This window comes from Microcaecilia unicolor, chromosome 4, assembly GCF_901765095.1.
Source record: "Microcaecilia unicolor chromosome 4, aMicUni1.1, whole genome shotgun sequence".
In the NCBI taxonomy this organism is placed as follows: Eukaryota; Metazoa; Chordata; class Amphibia; order Gymnophiona; family Siphonopidae; genus Microcaecilia; species Microcaecilia unicolor.
Window position 1 is genome coordinate 164622514 of NC_044034.1, and position 16905 is coordinate 164639418.

Genomic DNA, 16905 nt, shown 5'->3' on the forward strand with positions numbered 1-16905 from the left:
GGAGGCGGGGCTAGTGCTGGGCAGACTTATACGGTCTGTGCCCTGAAGAGCACAGGTACAAATCAAAGTAGGGTATACACAAAAGTAGCACACATGAGTTGTCTTGTTGGGCAGACTGGATGGACCGTGCAGGTCTTTTTCTGCCGTCATCTACTATGTTACTATGTAATATTAATTAGTATGACAAGCTGAAAACAAACTGAATGTCAGCATAGATATGCAGTTAGCTCCCAAGACTTGAATAGGATGCCATGAAGGTTTCATAAAAAATATTAAAAGGTAAAGGGGTTAAACAGAAAATATCTAGGGTATGTGACCACTAAGGGGTCAATTTACTAAACACGTTAAGGTCCACATCTCTGAGGCTGCTTTTAAGTTTTAACCCCTTATTCACCTGTTTAATATCCACATTGTTTTAATTGTTTCCATAATAAATTAAATATCTTATTTGTCCTGTTTGTCGGTCTTGATTAGATTGTACGCTCTGTCGAGTAGGGACTGTCTCTTACATGTTTGTGTACAGTGCTGCCTATATCTAGTAGCGCTATAGACATGATAAGTAGTAGTAGAAGTGGTCATCTCAGGATACGCTCTTTCTCATGAGACACTGATAGCCTACACCTTCTTTCATTCACTCTTTGTGAATACACCGACATCTTGCTCTTTGTTTGTTTGTTTGTTTCTGTCTCTCTAGATATTTTGGATTTATCACCAAACATCCAGCTGATCATCGATTCGCCTGCCACGTCTTTGTTTCTGAAGAATCAACCAAACCTCTTGCAGAATCCATAGGGTATGTCTAGAAAGATGTCCCTTTTTCCTTTTACTGGGTGAGAGATGTGGAGTAGCCTAATTGTTAGAGCAGTGGGCTAAAAGCCAGGGTTCAAATCTCACTGTAATCGCGGGCAAGTCATTTAATCTTCCATTGCCTCAGGTACCAGCTTAAATTTAAAGCTCTCTGTGGACAGGGGTATACCTAGTGTACCTGAATGTATTTCACCTTGAGCTGCTATTGAAAAGGTGTGAGCTAAATCCAAATGGTCTCCCCTTTGCTGTGGATGAGGGAGAGGCAGAGTCTTCTGTTGTCCAGGTAATAATGAGGGAAAAGAAATAGGCATACATAAAACAAGACCCTAGTTCCCTATCAGCCTAGAATGTTAGAGGTCCAGAAAGAGAGGACAGCAAGAGGACAGCAAAAACAAGATCACGGGAAGAAATAGCGTGGAGGGGTGATCGGGCTTTAGTGCAGTCAGAGTTAGAAAGAAGGCACAAGTCATCTTACCTGGGTGGCAGGTCAACTTAGTTACACTCAGCAACTAACAGCTAAAAGGTGTGACCTCATGCAGGTTTGTACAACCAACATTGAAAGTGATCTACTTTAGTACATTGGGTGGTGCAGTGTAGGTGCAGCCATAGGCAACAGAATAGGGCCATGGCCCAAGCAATATTTTGCCCAACACACCATCAGAAATGTAGAAGTTGGTGGCAAGGCCAAAGACTGATTTGTTTTGACCCTCTAACTAAACATGTGTTCCACTGCCCTTGTGGTGGGGGGGGGGGGGGGGCAGTGGGACAAATCAGGTGTATCATGTAGTCTTTATCTTCCCACATCCACTACAGTTAGCTCCGTTACAGGCTGGAGACTGTGCTCTAATTTCACTTTCCTCAGGAGCTAGAGACAAGAGGAGCCTAATGAAAGATGAAACTCTACTTTATTATGTTATTTTAAAAAACATGGGACATTCAAAGCTCCACAGCCAAATGTATTTAGCCCCTACTCTAATGGCATTGAGTAGCAGGAGATCCCGCAGGAGCGAGAAGGGCAGCAGGGACTAGAGTGGAGATACAATTAGGGATTAAACAGCATTTGGGGGGAGGGGGAGGAAATGGAATACAGGCTCTGTGTTTTTTTTTCATATAAATTGCCTTAGTTACATGTTTCAGGACAACTGCTAGTTTGCAATATTTTTAACTGAATGCAAAACCTCCTTAGAGGTGGGGTAATGTGTTATGGTCCTAACTGAATACAGCACAACTGTATAAAGTGTCGACTCCACCCTGACTCCAGACCCAAACCACCCACAACATTAGTATCATAGGAATGTTATTTGAATGAATTGTGCGCTTATTAGATATTCCATCACTATTATGCTGACATCGTATTATATCTCTGTTATTTGAAGTTCAGGGCTGTTAAATGTGTCTATTTTTTATCCTGTTTCATGGTAGTCCTATTATTAGGTTTCAATTTGCTATTTTCAAGTTTTCCTCTTTCATTGTATTTATGTTTATACTTGTTCATTTTACTATTGTTATGCTGTTAACAAAATTGTGATGTTAAACTGTACCTATTGTACACCACCTTGGGTGAATCTCTTCATAAAGGCGGTTTATAAATCCCAATAAATAAATAAACTTATTTCTCCTTGGTCTCCCTGGCAGGAGAGCCTTCCAACAGTTTTACAAAGAGTGTGTTGAGTACACCTGCCCCACAGAAGATATTTACCTGGAGTAGAGAGGCCGAGAGAGAGGCACTGCTCTAGGAACCCTGTGTATCTACATACACCCCACTTCCAACTGTACATGGGCAGGAGTAACAAGACAAGATATCGTCTGCAGAAAGAACAACCAAAGCCTCTGAAGATGTCTTGCACAACCGCTCACCATCGTCATCTCAGATCTTTTAATTTTTGTGGTAAGAGAACATTGGAAGATGCTTAGTTAAAAAAGAAGAAGAAAAGGCAGAAGAGATCAACTTGTGCACTAAGAATAAATGGATATAATTTAAATTTATTATGATTCATGAAGACCGTGATGGTAGATCCTTTCCTCTATATGGACAGATGGATTTGTACAACTGGCAGATGCTCATCGTGTATATCACCATCATTAATTAAATGTAAATAAATGAAAGGGCTCTTGCACTGATGTGCCAAAAGCAGAATGTGTGCTACAGGGACCTTCTCACCATAAGGCTGGTCAGGGCTTAATTTCTGAGGGAACAGCCTGGAAAGCAGTTCTGCCACTTCTTATCAGATTTCAGTGCCACAAGGTGTTCTGCCCCTGCCCCGTCAGTTTCAGGAAGCCTGCAGGGAAGAGAAGGGGTGCAGATGAAGCTGGAACAGAGCAGAGAACAGTCATTCTGCTCTCCAATCAATGTTCTTGTTGCTCCTGCCATTGTCCAGCCTTCCCCTTGACCCCTCCCACCCTTAGCTCCACCTCCCTTTTGTCAATAAATTAAGCCCTAAGGCTTATTCTACTGAAAGGATGCTATCACTCCCACACTGATGCCTGTGTTACAGAATGATCTCTGTACCACAGATCAGCCCCATTACCTAGTTTGTGGAGGGAAATTTTTACAGCCATTCCTGGTTTTGAACCTACTGCATATTCATGCTGCTATTTGTTGTTCCTCATTCTATCCTTTGAAACTGATGCCTTAGGTATCAGAACGAATAAGGTTAGAATTGCCTAAAATCTAGAACTGACCTAAATTGGCCTCCAGGAGCTGGGTAATTTGGCAGCTCTGCCACCATTATTTGTGCTAGGAAGCGATGTATCTTGAGTCATGCAGATGACAGAAGCCTCCCCAGGCAATTTTGCATTTTCAGAAATGTTCATGGCTTGCCACGCTTTCAACTGAAATAATTTCTCTGCGAACCAAAACTAGAACTGTAGCTAGGTATGTTATGCCTAATGTACCCTACTACCCAAAGTCCATATTTGGTCTTTCCTTTCTTTCTCTCCCTGAATCTAGTCCCTGCTTCTGTCATCCTCGATGGTAGGAGAGCTATGGTGCTGACTTTTCATCTGCTGCTGGTTCACACTTGCATTTCAGTCATTTTTCTGCCCCAGTGGGCTTTTGTACCTTCTCACTCATCCCCAATTATAGTCCTGACCAGAACTGTTAAATTTGATACTTCACAAACTTCAGGGGTAATTGTATGAACTGTTTTACATCCACTCCCTGTGCAGAAACAATAATCTTTGTGGTTTAAATCAAGTTTTCTATTAGAAAGATTATGTAGGCTGCTGCTGATGTTTGAAAATCCCATTCTATATAAAGCCTAAAATATAGGTGAAGTTAACAACAGATTTATTAAGGGCTTTCTGTGCTTACAGGATAAGCTCTTGGTAAACCAGATACAATCCAGTATATGCAAATGCATTCATGCATATTCACTGTGGTAATCATGAAAACCTGACTGGCTAGATTGTGCCTCCAGGAAAGGGCTGGACTGCACTGCCATGAGTGAATGAAGCTAAAACAACCTCTAACATGGTACAAGTTTAGAAACCAGCACAAAGAAGGTCTGAAGCACAAAAAAACAATCCAAAGGCACAGAGACGTGCAAAGAACCTTCAAGGAGCGGTACAAAGATCTTTGGCATTGAGCAGATCAATCACACAAAGACCCGCATGGGCCGTGTTTCAGCACGAAGCACCTGCCTGGGGGATCCTATATTTTCCTTAGTAAAAAATTACCCGATGAAGGTACCAGAAAGAAATCCTTATCCCAAACCTGTACTAGAATTCAGACGCGGTACAAGTTGATGAATGATGGTCAAGTCATACCGCATCTGAATTCCAGTACAGTCTTGGGATAAGGATTTCTTTCTGGTACCTTCATCGGGTAATTTTTGACTAAGAAAAATATAGGACTCCTGAGGAAAGCGCTTTGCTCAGAAACACGGCCCGCATCAGGTCTTTGAGTGATTGATCTACACATTGCAAATAAAAATCTTTGTCCCATTCCTTGAAGGCTCTTGGGCAAGTTTAGAAACAATATATTTCTGTAAATTTGAATGCATAAGTACTATTTGCTGATTTTAACAGCACTGAAAATGATAAAGTGAACATAGTAGGTGTAAATGTTTGGAAACCCTTTCAGTTGATTCAATATATTTTTTAAATAAATAAAACAAAGTTGTAATAAGACCTATAAGGTTTAGTGCCTCATTAGGCCTTCAATTTGTCATGACAACAAATACTCTGCCCTTTTAACCTCTCGCTTTGTGATTGTTATTCTATCTACTTTCATCAACATTAGGCTCCTTTAAGCAGCTGTCTAAGCATTTGAAGATGAAGATAATTCACACTTACAGACCAGGAAAAGGTTATAAAAATTTCTAAACACTTCCAGGCAGTAATAAAACATTGCTACGAAATAGAAGTTACAGACTAAATTTATATATTTGTGTGTGTGTGATAGAACCAGGGCTTTTTTTGAGGGGGTACTTGGGGGTACTGAGTACCGGCACCTTTTCCATTCTCTGCTAAAATTGACCCACGGACCCCAGGTTTAATGAAAGAGCTCAGGCTCTGCACACCAATTCTGCCTTGTCATAGATTCTGTGACTGGTTGCAGGGGGCCTGGCTATTGTGGGGTGGGTCCCTCAGTGATCACCCCACCCCTGAAGGGTATCCTAGCATTTGAGTACCGGCACCTTTTTTGCTAGAAAAAACACACTGGATAGAACTGTCTAAAAACTGGTCTGATCTGCAAAAAACAGAACCAGCAGATCACTGCAAACAACCTGTTGAAAAGTTTAGCCAGTACTGGATTAGTTTTCCACAGGTCCACAGTACAGCGCTGCTTATACGACAGTGATCTACATGGGGAAGTGTTAAATGAAAACCTTCTCTATGACCTTGTCACACTGTTAACAGCTAACACATGAATCTGTTAACCCGCCTTTGCGGTAAAAACTCCAGTAATGCGTGGTATGCTGAGCGTCAGTTGAGTTTTTTGTTAGGAGGTATCAGTGGACAGAGCATAGGTAGAGAATGGGCATGAAGGGCTCCTTGCAATGTACGTACTGGAATTACTGCCCACTAATTGACTAACATGTTATTAACATGGATGCACTGTCCACCCACTAATTAGGAGGCACTGAGTGCCCCCTCAGTAACAGCGTGCTGGTCTTGCATGTTACCGGCTACTTCAATGTATGACCAAAATGAACGCCCCTTCTTGCTGTCATGTTAGCTTTGGGCTTGCTGTGCATTAAAATCATGTGTTACAGCGAGTTAAGCCCCAAACTTAACATCCTTTAGTAAAAAAGCCCCTTATAGTGTAAAATTTTCCTGCCATTTAATCCCACATCAAAAAATTGTATGCAACACACCAGTCCCAGATTTCTCACTGATGAAATCTGAGAAAAGAATGTTTTATAAAAGAAAGTAATTCCCCACACTCTGTGAAGAAGCTGAAGCTGAAGAGAGCCGCGATATTTCACAATGCAAAAAGATGAAGGTTTAAGATGGACATCATTCTCTCCATACTTGATTATTGAAAACTTGTGAGATCTCAAACGTGTGCGTGAATAATTGTGAGCTAGAAGAGCGGGGGAACAATTGCATAAGCATGAACATAAAGACCCTTAGCAGCTACAAGAAATGTTTGCAAACTGCTATTTCTGCCCAAGATGGTGGTACAAGGGTGTTCAAGCTTTTACACCTACCATAGTCACCATTTTCTTAATGTGAATCTATTAAACAACTACAACCACATTAAAATTTGCAGAAAGGAAGGCATCATACTTAACTTTGCACTATGCAGAGGTTGTGTCAGCTTCTGTTTACTTAGGGAGTCAGTGAAACAGTAGGACTAGGGTGCTTAACTTTTGCAGATAGTTGTGTCTGTGTATTTTTATATTTACTATATATTCACTAGCCAGAAGTTCAAGTAGAGGAGTGAAATTTAACAATAAATGTAAAAAAACAAAAAAGAAAACCCTTCACATCAGAAAGATCAAAACATGTTTTTTTCTTATATATACATAGACCCTTAGCCACTTCTGTAGAGACTGTGAACTCAAGGTAGGTCACATCATCGACATAAAAAACTTCCCTTTAATGACACCCATGCATACTGCATATTGGTAATCATATATATAAGAATGGTCTTTTCTGATGTAAGGTTGTTTTAATTATTTATATTTAATATATGTTGTTATCAGCAGTGGTCTGAACTCCACTTTCTTGCACTGTGCCTTGGGATGAGCCTCTGCCACTTTTGGAGTCTGTAGGCAACCTGAGTAGGATTGCTAGCTTACCCTGTGTCAACAGCCAAGCTAACCCAGTCCCAGTTTTGCTGCATTGCATGCATGGAAGTGTAGTTCAAACTGCCCTACTGATTTTTCCCTTAACTAGAACCAGAACTCCATACATGTAATAGGGCAGAACCAAGTCTGGATCCTCTTGTTCAGTTGACCTGGGCTGAGCTAGAAGCCCTACACCCAAGGGGAGATGCAGATAAAAACTGAAGTTTCCTAGCACCTTACCTTTTCCTTAAAAAAGTCACAAATTGACAGAACAGCCAATAAGGATATAACATTTTATTGAGCCAGGGTAAAAAACGCACATGCTGTCTGCAGACAGGGGTCTTTAGACACAGTACAAAACAAATTATAACTCTCCTCTGCCTCTGGACCTTGTGAAGTCCTAGAGAAACGCTTCCCCTTCTTCACATCACATCATCATAAAAATATTCATCCAAGTCAGGCTCATCTCTCTTTCTCCTCCTGGTTTCCTCTTCCTCCTGGTCCTCTTCGTGATGTTTGGGTTCATGGACTCGGAAAGCAGGGTGCTTTGGCTTTATGCCATAACCTGAGAGAGATGGGAAGATTAGCATCTTCAAAACTGGAGATACTCATGGTCACACTTACCAGAGCAGTGTAACGCCCTTAAAACTATCCTCAGTGAGCTAGGATTTCTTTCAGCTAATTACAGTTCCTAGGGAGGATTATACCTTCCCCCTCCCTCCCCCCCCCCCCCAGCAATTTATTAGCTGCGCTTACAGGGAAAATCTGTGTGCCATAGAAACCCCCAATACAAGCCCCCTTCCCATTTGCCATTTTAAGAAAGGATTCCCATAACCCACAAGCTGCATCCCCCAGAGCAAATTCTCCAGATCGAAAGCCAGGACTTGCTTCTGCTGTTTCCACACTTTCTGTGGGTATGGACTATGCGACAAACTTACTCCTTTCTGACAGACACATTGCAGGATGCCTAACGTTCCAGAGTCCCACTGGATCAGTGCCCCCCACCCCTACCCCTAGATGTTAGAAATGATCATTTACTGTCCACTAGGCCAAAATGCTTCTGAGGGATTTCCAGTGGAACCATAAAATCAATTGGAATATAACGTTTTTCTCTGTGTAAGAAAAAAAAAAAGAGGAAATTAATGTACCTCTCACTAGATATAACCATATAATTTGTTCCCTCTCCCCATGCCATGTATTCTTTCTATCCCTTACATAAATACAGTACCCCCACTGCATGCAGTCAACAAAAAACGCTAACTCCAAGCTCCCACACTTAATTCAACACTCAATCCCTCCCTGCACTACAAACTACTACTACTAATTTCTATAGTACTACTAGATGCTGTACACATGATACACACACTCACACATCCCCCCCATAGGTTAACACACAGTACTTTTCACATTTTTGAAATTTTCTACATAAAAGGTGTTCATCTTTTATTAGATTTTCTTAAAATCTCCCCCTCCCCAAACCATATTCATACTGGAGATTATCATTTCAGTGTCGTGGCAGCACAAGCGCCAATGAGAGTCAGCATAGCACTGCTGTGACCTAGATCTCAATGGAAAGATTAGCTGAGAAACAATCTCCAAATATTTTATACAGTGCTTCCCCCACCCCCTACCCCCAACTATTTTTCTCTTTACCTTTGTAGTAGAGGCAGAGGGAAAACGACTTCCAGCCCCAGCAAAGAAAAGAACACTAGACTCCAAAACCTGGGCATGTTTGTCCAGCGAAGAACTTCTACTACTGACCAAAGCCCTTTCAATGCTTCCTCTCAGGCTTCTAATGTTGCTATGACAATCTCTTTTTGATGTCACACTACTCTTTATGACATCAGAGAGATTGAACCAGACTCTTCAGTGTCAGAACAGCTTTCTTATTAGACTATTATCCAATGGTCATTTATGCAACACGGTTCCAGCTCCTTGTTTAAATAGCTTTGGTGCCATGCACATGAAAAAATAAATAATTAGATGAATATTTTTGATTGCTAGTGACAGTTTCCCACCATATGTATCAATATATCCTGTCTGGTAACAGAAAGTCAATTTATTTGTTTATTTATGAACATAAGAATAGCCATACTGGGGCAGACCGATGGTCCATCTCATCTCACTGAGAGGCAGATGCAGCAACCAAACGTAAAAAAATCTAAATCGTTAAAGTCCCTAACGATTTTAAAATAACGAAAAATGCACCAAAAAAAAAAAGTCACACATGCTGAAATCGGTATTGAAACGTACAATGTATCAAAGAATCACAATACACATCGTTAATCGGCCCCCAAATCATGCGCAGAGCAGCCAAGCGTTATGTTAGCTGCTCTGCGCATGCCACAAACAGTCAAAACACAGTCAAATCACAAGCACATGGCTCCCAAATCAAAACAAAAAAAAAAAAAAAGGGTCGGGAGGGGGCAAGGGCGCTCATCAGGAGCGTCCTGTACGGACGGCCTTGCCCCCCCCCCCCCGCTGCTCCCCACTTTCCGCCACTCCCCCCACCCCGAAAAAGCAAAATTCTAGCAGCCCCTGCCCCCCTCCCCTACGTAGGTTACTGACGTCAGACAGGGGCGGGCGCAGCAGGAGAAAGACGCGCCATCGAAGCTGGGCGAAGGCAGGCAGCCAGGCATCAGCTTTCTTCTTGCCCGTGCAGCGCCTTCGGACAGAGGAGAGAGGCGCTGCATGGGCCCGGTAAGAGGGAGGGGGGCCCGATGGAGGAGGGGAATGGCGGCGACGACCCCAAAAGGGGGCGGGGCACAGGACGGAGGATGTCGGGAGGCGGAGCTGAGGTGAGAGAGTAGTGAGGAAGGGAGGGGGGCAGGGGCTGCTAGAATTTTGCTTTTTCGGGGTGGGGGGAGCGGCGGAAAGTGGGGAGCAGCGGGGGGGGGGGGGGCAAGGCCGTCCGTACAGGACGCTCCTGATGAGCGCCCTTGCCCCCTCCCGATCCTTTTTTTATTTTTATTTTTTTATGTGTTTTCTGACGTCTTTTGGACCAATCACAGCGCTTTTAGCTCTGCTAATGCGCTGGGATTGGCTCAAAGTTTGTTTATTTTTTCACTTAATGATTTTTCCTGGCACAGAGCTGTCCTAACGAGAGGTCCAGACCTCTCGTTAGATTTCCTGCCTTTTTCCTGTGTAAAGGCAATCGGAAAAGGTTAGTGCATGTCGTTTCAATGGGGTTTTCACACTAATTGCTCATCTCCATTCCGTTTTCGTTAGCTGCTGGCTTCCTCGGTAAAAGCCCTTTGATGCATGCAACGGATCAAATTTTCCTCGTTGGAGAGTCATTAAAGGCTCATTTAGCTTTAGTGCATCTGCCTCTTAGTATCCTGCTTCCAGCAATGGCCAATCCAGGTCACAAGTACCTGGCAGAATCCCAGCAAGAGTTCATGCTACCAATCCCAGGTACAGCAGTGGCTTTCCCCATTTCTATCTCAATAGCTATGGCCTTTTCCTCCAGGAACCTGTCCAAACCTTTTTTAAACCCAGATACGTGAACCGCTGTTACTACAAACTCTGGCAACAAGTTCCAGAAACTATTTGTTGAGTGAAAAAAATATTTCCTTCTATTTATTTTTAAAGTATTTCAATGTAACTTCATTGAGTGCCCCCTAGTCTTTATACTTTTTGAAAGAGTAAAAAAATAAATCAATTCATTTTTTACTCATTCTACACCACTCAGGATTTTGCAGACCTCAATCACATCCCCCCTCAGCCGGCTCGTTTGCAAGCTGAAGAGTTCTAATCTCTTTAGCCGTTCCTCATATGAGAGGAGTTCCATCCCCTTAATCATTTTGGTCGCCCTTCTTTGAACCTTTTCTAATTCCACTATTAGTTGTTTGAGATACATCAACCAGAATTGTACACAATACTCAAGGTGAGGTCACACTATGGAGCAATATACAAGCATTATAGTATTATTTGTCTTATTTTCTATTCCTTTCCTAATAATTCATAGCACTCTGCTTTTCTAGCTGCTGCCGTACACTGGGCAGACGATTTTAGCGTACTGTCCACGGACACCTATTTATCATTTTTAACCTGCTTACACCTAAGCGGTTCAGAAAATAAAGAATATACAATACTTAAAAATGTACAATAATGCTTTATCAAACTACAGCAAAGTTGTACTAAGCCATAAATATCCAGGGAATTTATTTGAGTAATCATGGACTGCAGCAGGAGCAGACTTCACCTCTCTGTATCTGCCATTGAGGCACTATAAAAGAAAAATTATGAGAAAACTAGTAAAAAAAAGGCCCGTTTCAGACACAAATGAAACGGGCGCTAGGCAAGGTTTTCCTTGGAGTGTGTTTGTTTGAGAGAGTGTGTGTGATAGTCACTGTGTGAGGGAGACAGTGAGACTGGGTGCGAGTGTGTCTGTGTGAGAGAGAGAGAGTGTGTGTGTGAGACTGAGAGTGTGTCCCAGGGCCCTCCCCTCTCCCTCCCTTCTTGTTCCAGGGTCCTCATCCCCCCTCCCTCCCTCCCAGTTCCAGGGTCGTCGTCTCCCCCTCCCTCCCTCCCAGTTCCAGGGTCGTCGTCTCCCCCTCCCTCCCTCTGTTCGAGTGCCATGGTCATCCCCTCCCTCCGAGTTTCAGGGTCGCTCTCCCCCCCCCCCCCTCGCTTCCTCCCTCCGAGTTTCAGGGTTCCCTCCCTCCGAGTTTCAGGTTCCCCCCTGTATGTGTGTGTGTTGTACAGATTGTTTGTGGGGGGTTGGGGGGATGTAGTTGGTGAAGTGGTATGTGGTTGCGGTGGGGTTTGAGTGGAGTTTAGAATTGTTGGATTTCACTGTTCTATTGACAGAGGAGCGGTAGTTGATTCTGAAGTTCAAGGCTTCATCATTGTGTGTGTCTATGAGACAGACAGTGTCTGTGTGAGACATATCCTGTGTGTGTGTGTCTGTGTCTGTCAGTGACAGTGGTGGGGGTGCGTTTGATGATATTAGATGGTGCATGAGTGTGTGTGTGTGTGTGTGTATGAGTCAGTAATTGTGTTTGTGTGTGTGTGGGGGGGGGGGGAACTGTGTGTGTTGTGTATCACAGAGAGAGATTGTGTGTGTATGTGTGAGATAGGGGAGGTTTTCTAACAGGGTGTTACATTTTTTTTTCTCTGTCAGAATGACAGGGGGTGGGGGTTGGGGTGATGCATTTGTTGAAATATGTGTGGGGGTGAAGATCGCGTTTCCTCTTACCTGGTGTGCAGTTGTGATTCGTTTTTCTGTGGGTGCCGTTTTTGACTGGCAGCGGGCGGGCTGGCTGGCAGTTTCGTAGCGATGTGGTTTGGCGGGGCGGGCTGCAGTTGGACTCGCAATGCTGGGTGGGCGGGCGGGCGGTCTGGCTTTCAATTTGACAGGCAGCGGGCGTGGTTTCTGTTGGACTGTCAGTCCTTTGTCTTTCTTTCCGGCTGCCGTGGGTGCCATTTTTGACTGGCAGCAGGTGGGCGAGCTGGCGGTTTCTGTGCTATTTGTTTTGACGGGGCGGGCTGCAGGTTGACTTGCGCTGCTGGGCAGGCGGGTGGGCTAGCTTTGGCGTGCAGGGTGGCGGGCTGCAGGTCGACTCATCCTGCTGTTGCTTGGGCTCTCTGGATGACATCATCCAAGGCTTCAGACCCGGGCACAGCCAATCAGAATGGAGACACGGGCCCAGGCAGCTTCATGGAACGTTCATGGTGCAAATTATTATATAGGATGTGTGTCTTAATCAAGGTTTCTTAGCCTACTTTCTTACTTGGAAAGTGGGCTTATAAAATCATTGTGACATACACAGTAGATGACAGCAGATCTGCCTACTGAGCAGTTGTATGATGTCACATTTTTTCCAAGTGTATTTTTGTTTCAAGATCCATATTTAATCCAAGTTACTCTACACTCCCCCTCATATTTTATCAGCAAGATTTATAATAATCTAAACATCTCCCCAAAGAATCACTTAAACATCCAGCCTCCTAGGCCTCCCTGGCATTGCTAGGGGTACCCAACCATTACCAACTTCTGGGGCATTTTAACTCCCCGTCACACACCTAGTTTCCCAATGGACCTCTGAGTCACACAGCTGTATTTTCTTTATCCACTTTGTTTCCTCCTCCTTATCACGTTGTTGAAGACTACCCAATCACGCCACTCTGGTTGGTTTATGGTTTATTGGATATTTCAGGGGAGTTGTAGTTTTCTTGGTCCGTTAGCCATAATGGAGTAATTGTATAAAGGCAATCTAAAGTTGGGCATTAAAACGCTGCTCTAGAATTTGCACTTAGCACCCAACAATTATGTGCACAAGTGCGGATTTTAGCACCTAACTTTATCCCAAACACTTATGCTCGTGAGTAACTGATAGTTTTCTAAAACCTTAGTGGCATCAGTGCTGGGCACACTCCTGATCTGCCCATGCCCCTCCCATGTCCACACCCCTTTGCAGTTTCACAATATAGAACTTGCACTCTAAGGTTACAGACTACCGACTAATGGGCAGATGATCAAAAGCAAATGCTGGCAATAGCGGCTATAATCTTTTTAGGAAGGATAGAGAGGGACGTAAAGGTGGAGGAGTAGCTCTGTATGTCAGGAATGATATCACAGCAACTGAAATGACAGGGAAGTGGGGAAAGGAAGAAGCGATATGGATCACCTTAAAAAGAGAGGATAGAACCTTGGTCCACGTGGGTGTTGTCTACAGACCCCCGACACAATTGGAGGAACTGGATAAAGATCTGATCGCTGATATTCAGAAGTTGGGGAAGAAAAGAGAGGTGCTGTTGTTGGGAGATTTTAATCTGCTGGATGTAGATTGGAAGGTTCCTTCTGCGAAATCGGAAAGAAGTAGAGAGATTGTGGATGCTTTCCAAAGTGCTCTGCTCAGACAAATGGTGACGGAACCCACAAGGGAGGGAGCGACGCTGGATCTGGTGCTCACGAATGGGGATAGTGTGTCAAATGTCCGAGTGGCTGCGCACCTGGGAAGCAGTGACCATCAAACGGTTTGTTTTGATATAACGGATCATGTGGTTAGCGGCCACTCTACACACAAAGTCCTGGACTTCAAGCGAACTGACTTTAACAAAATGGGGGAATACCTGAGGAAGGAGCTGATGGGCTGCGAGAACGCACAACACGTGGAAGGACAGTGGTCCAAGCTGAAAGAAGTAATAAACAGGGCCACAGACCTTTATGTAAGGAGAGTAAATAAAAGCAAGAGAAAAAGGAAACCGATATGGTTTTCAAAGCAAGTGGCTGAGAAAATAAAGGCTAAAGAGTTAGCATTCCAGAAATACAAAAAATCTCAAGTAGAGGAACACGGGGAGGAATACCGGATGAAACTGAAAGAAGCCAAGAGAGAGGTACGTCTGGCGAAGGCGCAAGCGGAAGAACAAATGGCTAGAAATGCACGGAGGGGAGACAAAAACTTCTTCAGGTATATTAGTGAAAGGAGAAAGACTAAAAAGGGGATTGTGAGATTACAAGATACAGCAAAACGCTATGTAGAAAATGATGAAGAAAAAGCCAATTTGCTAAATAGATACTTTTGTTCTGTTTTTACTGAAGAAAATCCTGGGGAAGGACCGAGAGGGACTGGCAAAAGTACACCTGAGAATGAAGTGGATAGAGCACCGTTCACGAATGAGAGTGTGTATGAACAACTTGGAAAGCTAAAGGTGGACAAAGCCATGGGGCCAGACGGGATCCACCCCAGAATACTGAGGGAGCTCAGAGAGGTTCTGGCGGGTCCTCTTAAAGATTTGTTTAATAAATCCTTGGAGACGGGAGAGGTTCCGAGGGAATGGAGAACGGCGGAGGTGGTCCCTCTTCACAAAAGTGGTGATAGGGAAGAAGCTGGAAACTACAGGCCGGTAAGCTTCACTTCGGTTATTGGAAAAGTAATGGAAGCCATGCTGAAGGAAAGGATAGTGAATTTCCTGGAAGCCAATAAGTTGCAAGATCCGAGACAACATGGTTTCACCAAAGGGAAATCGTGCCAAACGAATCTCATTGAATTCTTTGACTGGGTGACCGGAGAATTAAATCAAGGACGTGCTATGGACGTCATCTACTTAGATTTCAGCAAGGCTTTTGACACGGTTCCCCACAGGAGGCTCTTGAATAAACTAGAAGGGCTGAAGATAGGACCCGAAGTGGTGAAATGGATTAGGAACTGGTTGACGGGCAGACACCAGAGGGTGGTAGTAAATGGAGTTCGCTCGGAGGGAAAGGTGAGTAGTGGAGTGCCTCAGGGATCGGTGCTGGGGCCCATTCTGTTCAATATATCTGTGAGTGACATTGCCGAAGGGTTACAAGGTAAAGTTTGCCTTTTTGCGGATGACACCAAGATTTGCAACAGAGTGGACACCCCGGAGGGAGTGGAAAACATGAAAAAAGATCTGAAGAAGCTGGAAAAATGGTCTAACGTTTGGCAATTAAAATTCAATGCGAAGACATGCAAAGTGATGCACTTAGGGAGTAGAAATCCAAGGGAGGCGTATGTGTTAGGTGGGGAGAGCCTGATAGACACGGACTGGGAGAGGGATCTTGGGGTGATAGTATCTGAGGACCTGAAGGCGATGAAACAGTGCGACAAAGGTGGTGGCCGTAGCGAGAAGGTTGCTAGGCTGTATAGAGAGAGGTGTGACCAGCAGAAGAAAGGTTTTAATGCCCCTGTATAAGACGTTGGTGAGGCCCCACCTGGAGTATTGTGTTCAGTTTTGGAGGCCGTACCTTGCGAAGGATGTTAAAAAAATGGAAGCGGTGCAAAGAAAAGCTACGAGGATGGTATGGGAGTTGCGTTTCAAGACGTATGAAGAGAGACTTGCTGACCTGAACATGTATACTCTGGAGGAAAGGAGGAACAGGGGTGATATGATACAGACGTTCAAATATTTGAAAGGTATTAATCCGCAAACGAATCTTTTCCGGAGATGGGAAGGCGGTAGAACGAGAGGACATGAAGGGGGGCAGACTCAGGAAAGATGTCAGGAAGTATTTCTTCACAGAGAGGATGGTGAACGCTTGGAATGCCCTCCCGCGGGAGGTGGTGGAGATGAAAACGGTAACGGAATTCAAACATGCGTGGGATAGGTATAAAGGAATCCTGTGCAGAAGGAATGGATCCACAGAAGTTTAGCTGAAATTGGGTTGCGGGGGGAAGAGGGGTTGGTGGTTGAGAGGCTAGGATAGGGGAGGGCAGACTTATACGGGGTCTGTGCCGGAGACGGTGATGGGAGGCGGGACTGGTGGTTGGGAGGCGGGAAATACTGCTGGACAGACTTATACGGTCTGTGCCCTGAAAAAGACAGGTACAAATCAAGGTAAGGTATACACATGAGTTTATTGTGGGCAGACTAGATGGACCGTGCAGGTCTTTTTCTGCCGTCATCTACTATGTTACTATGTAATAGCACCTACTAGCGCCTGCGTTTGCTCCCGCTTTATGATCAGAGCTGGCCAGCACGTGCAACAATGCACTGGCCAGCTCTGAATGCGAGCATGCAAATGCATGCTAAATAGGGCATTACCTATTCCTCCCCAATGCTAAGCAGGAGGTACGCCAAACATTGGTGCTGCTTCCACAGCAAACCCATTGCCATCAGTTGGTGTTAGGTTGTGCGGAGCATCGGGGAGCCTTGTCCAGCATGCATTTACATGCTAGCAGGCTTCCCCCCCCCCCCCCAACAGGACCAGAACCTGAGCCTCCTCCACTCCAAGCCAGCGACACAGGGGGGAGGGCTAGAGATGTGGATCTCCAGCCCCCCTGTGCCCCTGGCTTGGGGTGGGGGCTCAGGTTCCGGTCCTGTTGAGGGGGGGGGGGGGGATGAGGGAACCTGCTAGCATGTAAATGTATGCTGGACAAGGCTCCTCATTCCT

General features: G+C 44.5%; 2 protein-coding genes across 4 annotated transcripts in view; one reads left to right on the plus strand and one right to left on the minus strand.

Annotated features, from left to right (window-relative positions):
* The window catches only part of MAPK8IP1 (mitogen-activated protein kinase 8 interacting protein 1), a 46047-nt gene extending 40883 nt beyond the window's left edge, over positions 1-5164 (plus strand). For all 3 annotated transcript variants that reach the window (XM_030200834.1, XM_030200835.1, XM_030200836.1), the window contains exons 11-12: positions 695-793; positions 2443-5164. In XM_030200834.1, the coding sequence (XP_030056694.1) occupies positions 695-793; positions 2443-2515 (172 nt within the window). In that variant the 3' untranslated portion in view covers positions 2516-5164. The remainder of the gene's footprint in view (positions 1-694; positions 794-2442) is intronic.
* A 2260-nt stretch (positions 5165-7424) lies between these two features.
* Positions 7425-8776, minus strand: C4H11orf94 (chromosome 4 C11orf94 homolog). The gene is made up of 3 exons (XM_030199486.1): positions 8700-8776; positions 8085-8158; positions 7425-7611 (listed from the first exon to the last, which is right to left on the minus strand). Exons 1-3 carry the CDS (start codon positions 8774-8776, stop codon positions 7469-7471), a joined length of 294 nt encoding a protein of 97 aa, XP_030055346.1. The 3' UTR covers positions 7425-7468.
* Positions 8777-16905: the final 8129 nt, after the last annotated feature.

Bases quoted from the DNA above. Each gene is read 5' to 3' on its own strand.
- C4H11orf94 (XM_030199486.1), bottom strand. From the start codon at position 8,776: ATGCCCAGGTTTTGGAGTCTAGTGTTCTTTTCTTTGCTGGGGCTGGAA. The intron at 8,159-8,699 runs GTAAAGAGAAAA...TTTCTTACACAG, and splicing joins CCTCTGCCTCTACTACAAAG to AGAAAAACGTTATATTCCAA. The intron at 7,612-8,084 runs GTAAATGATCAT...CATCTCTCTCAG, and splicing joins GCATTTTGGCCTAGTGGACA to GTTATGGCATAAAGCCAAAG.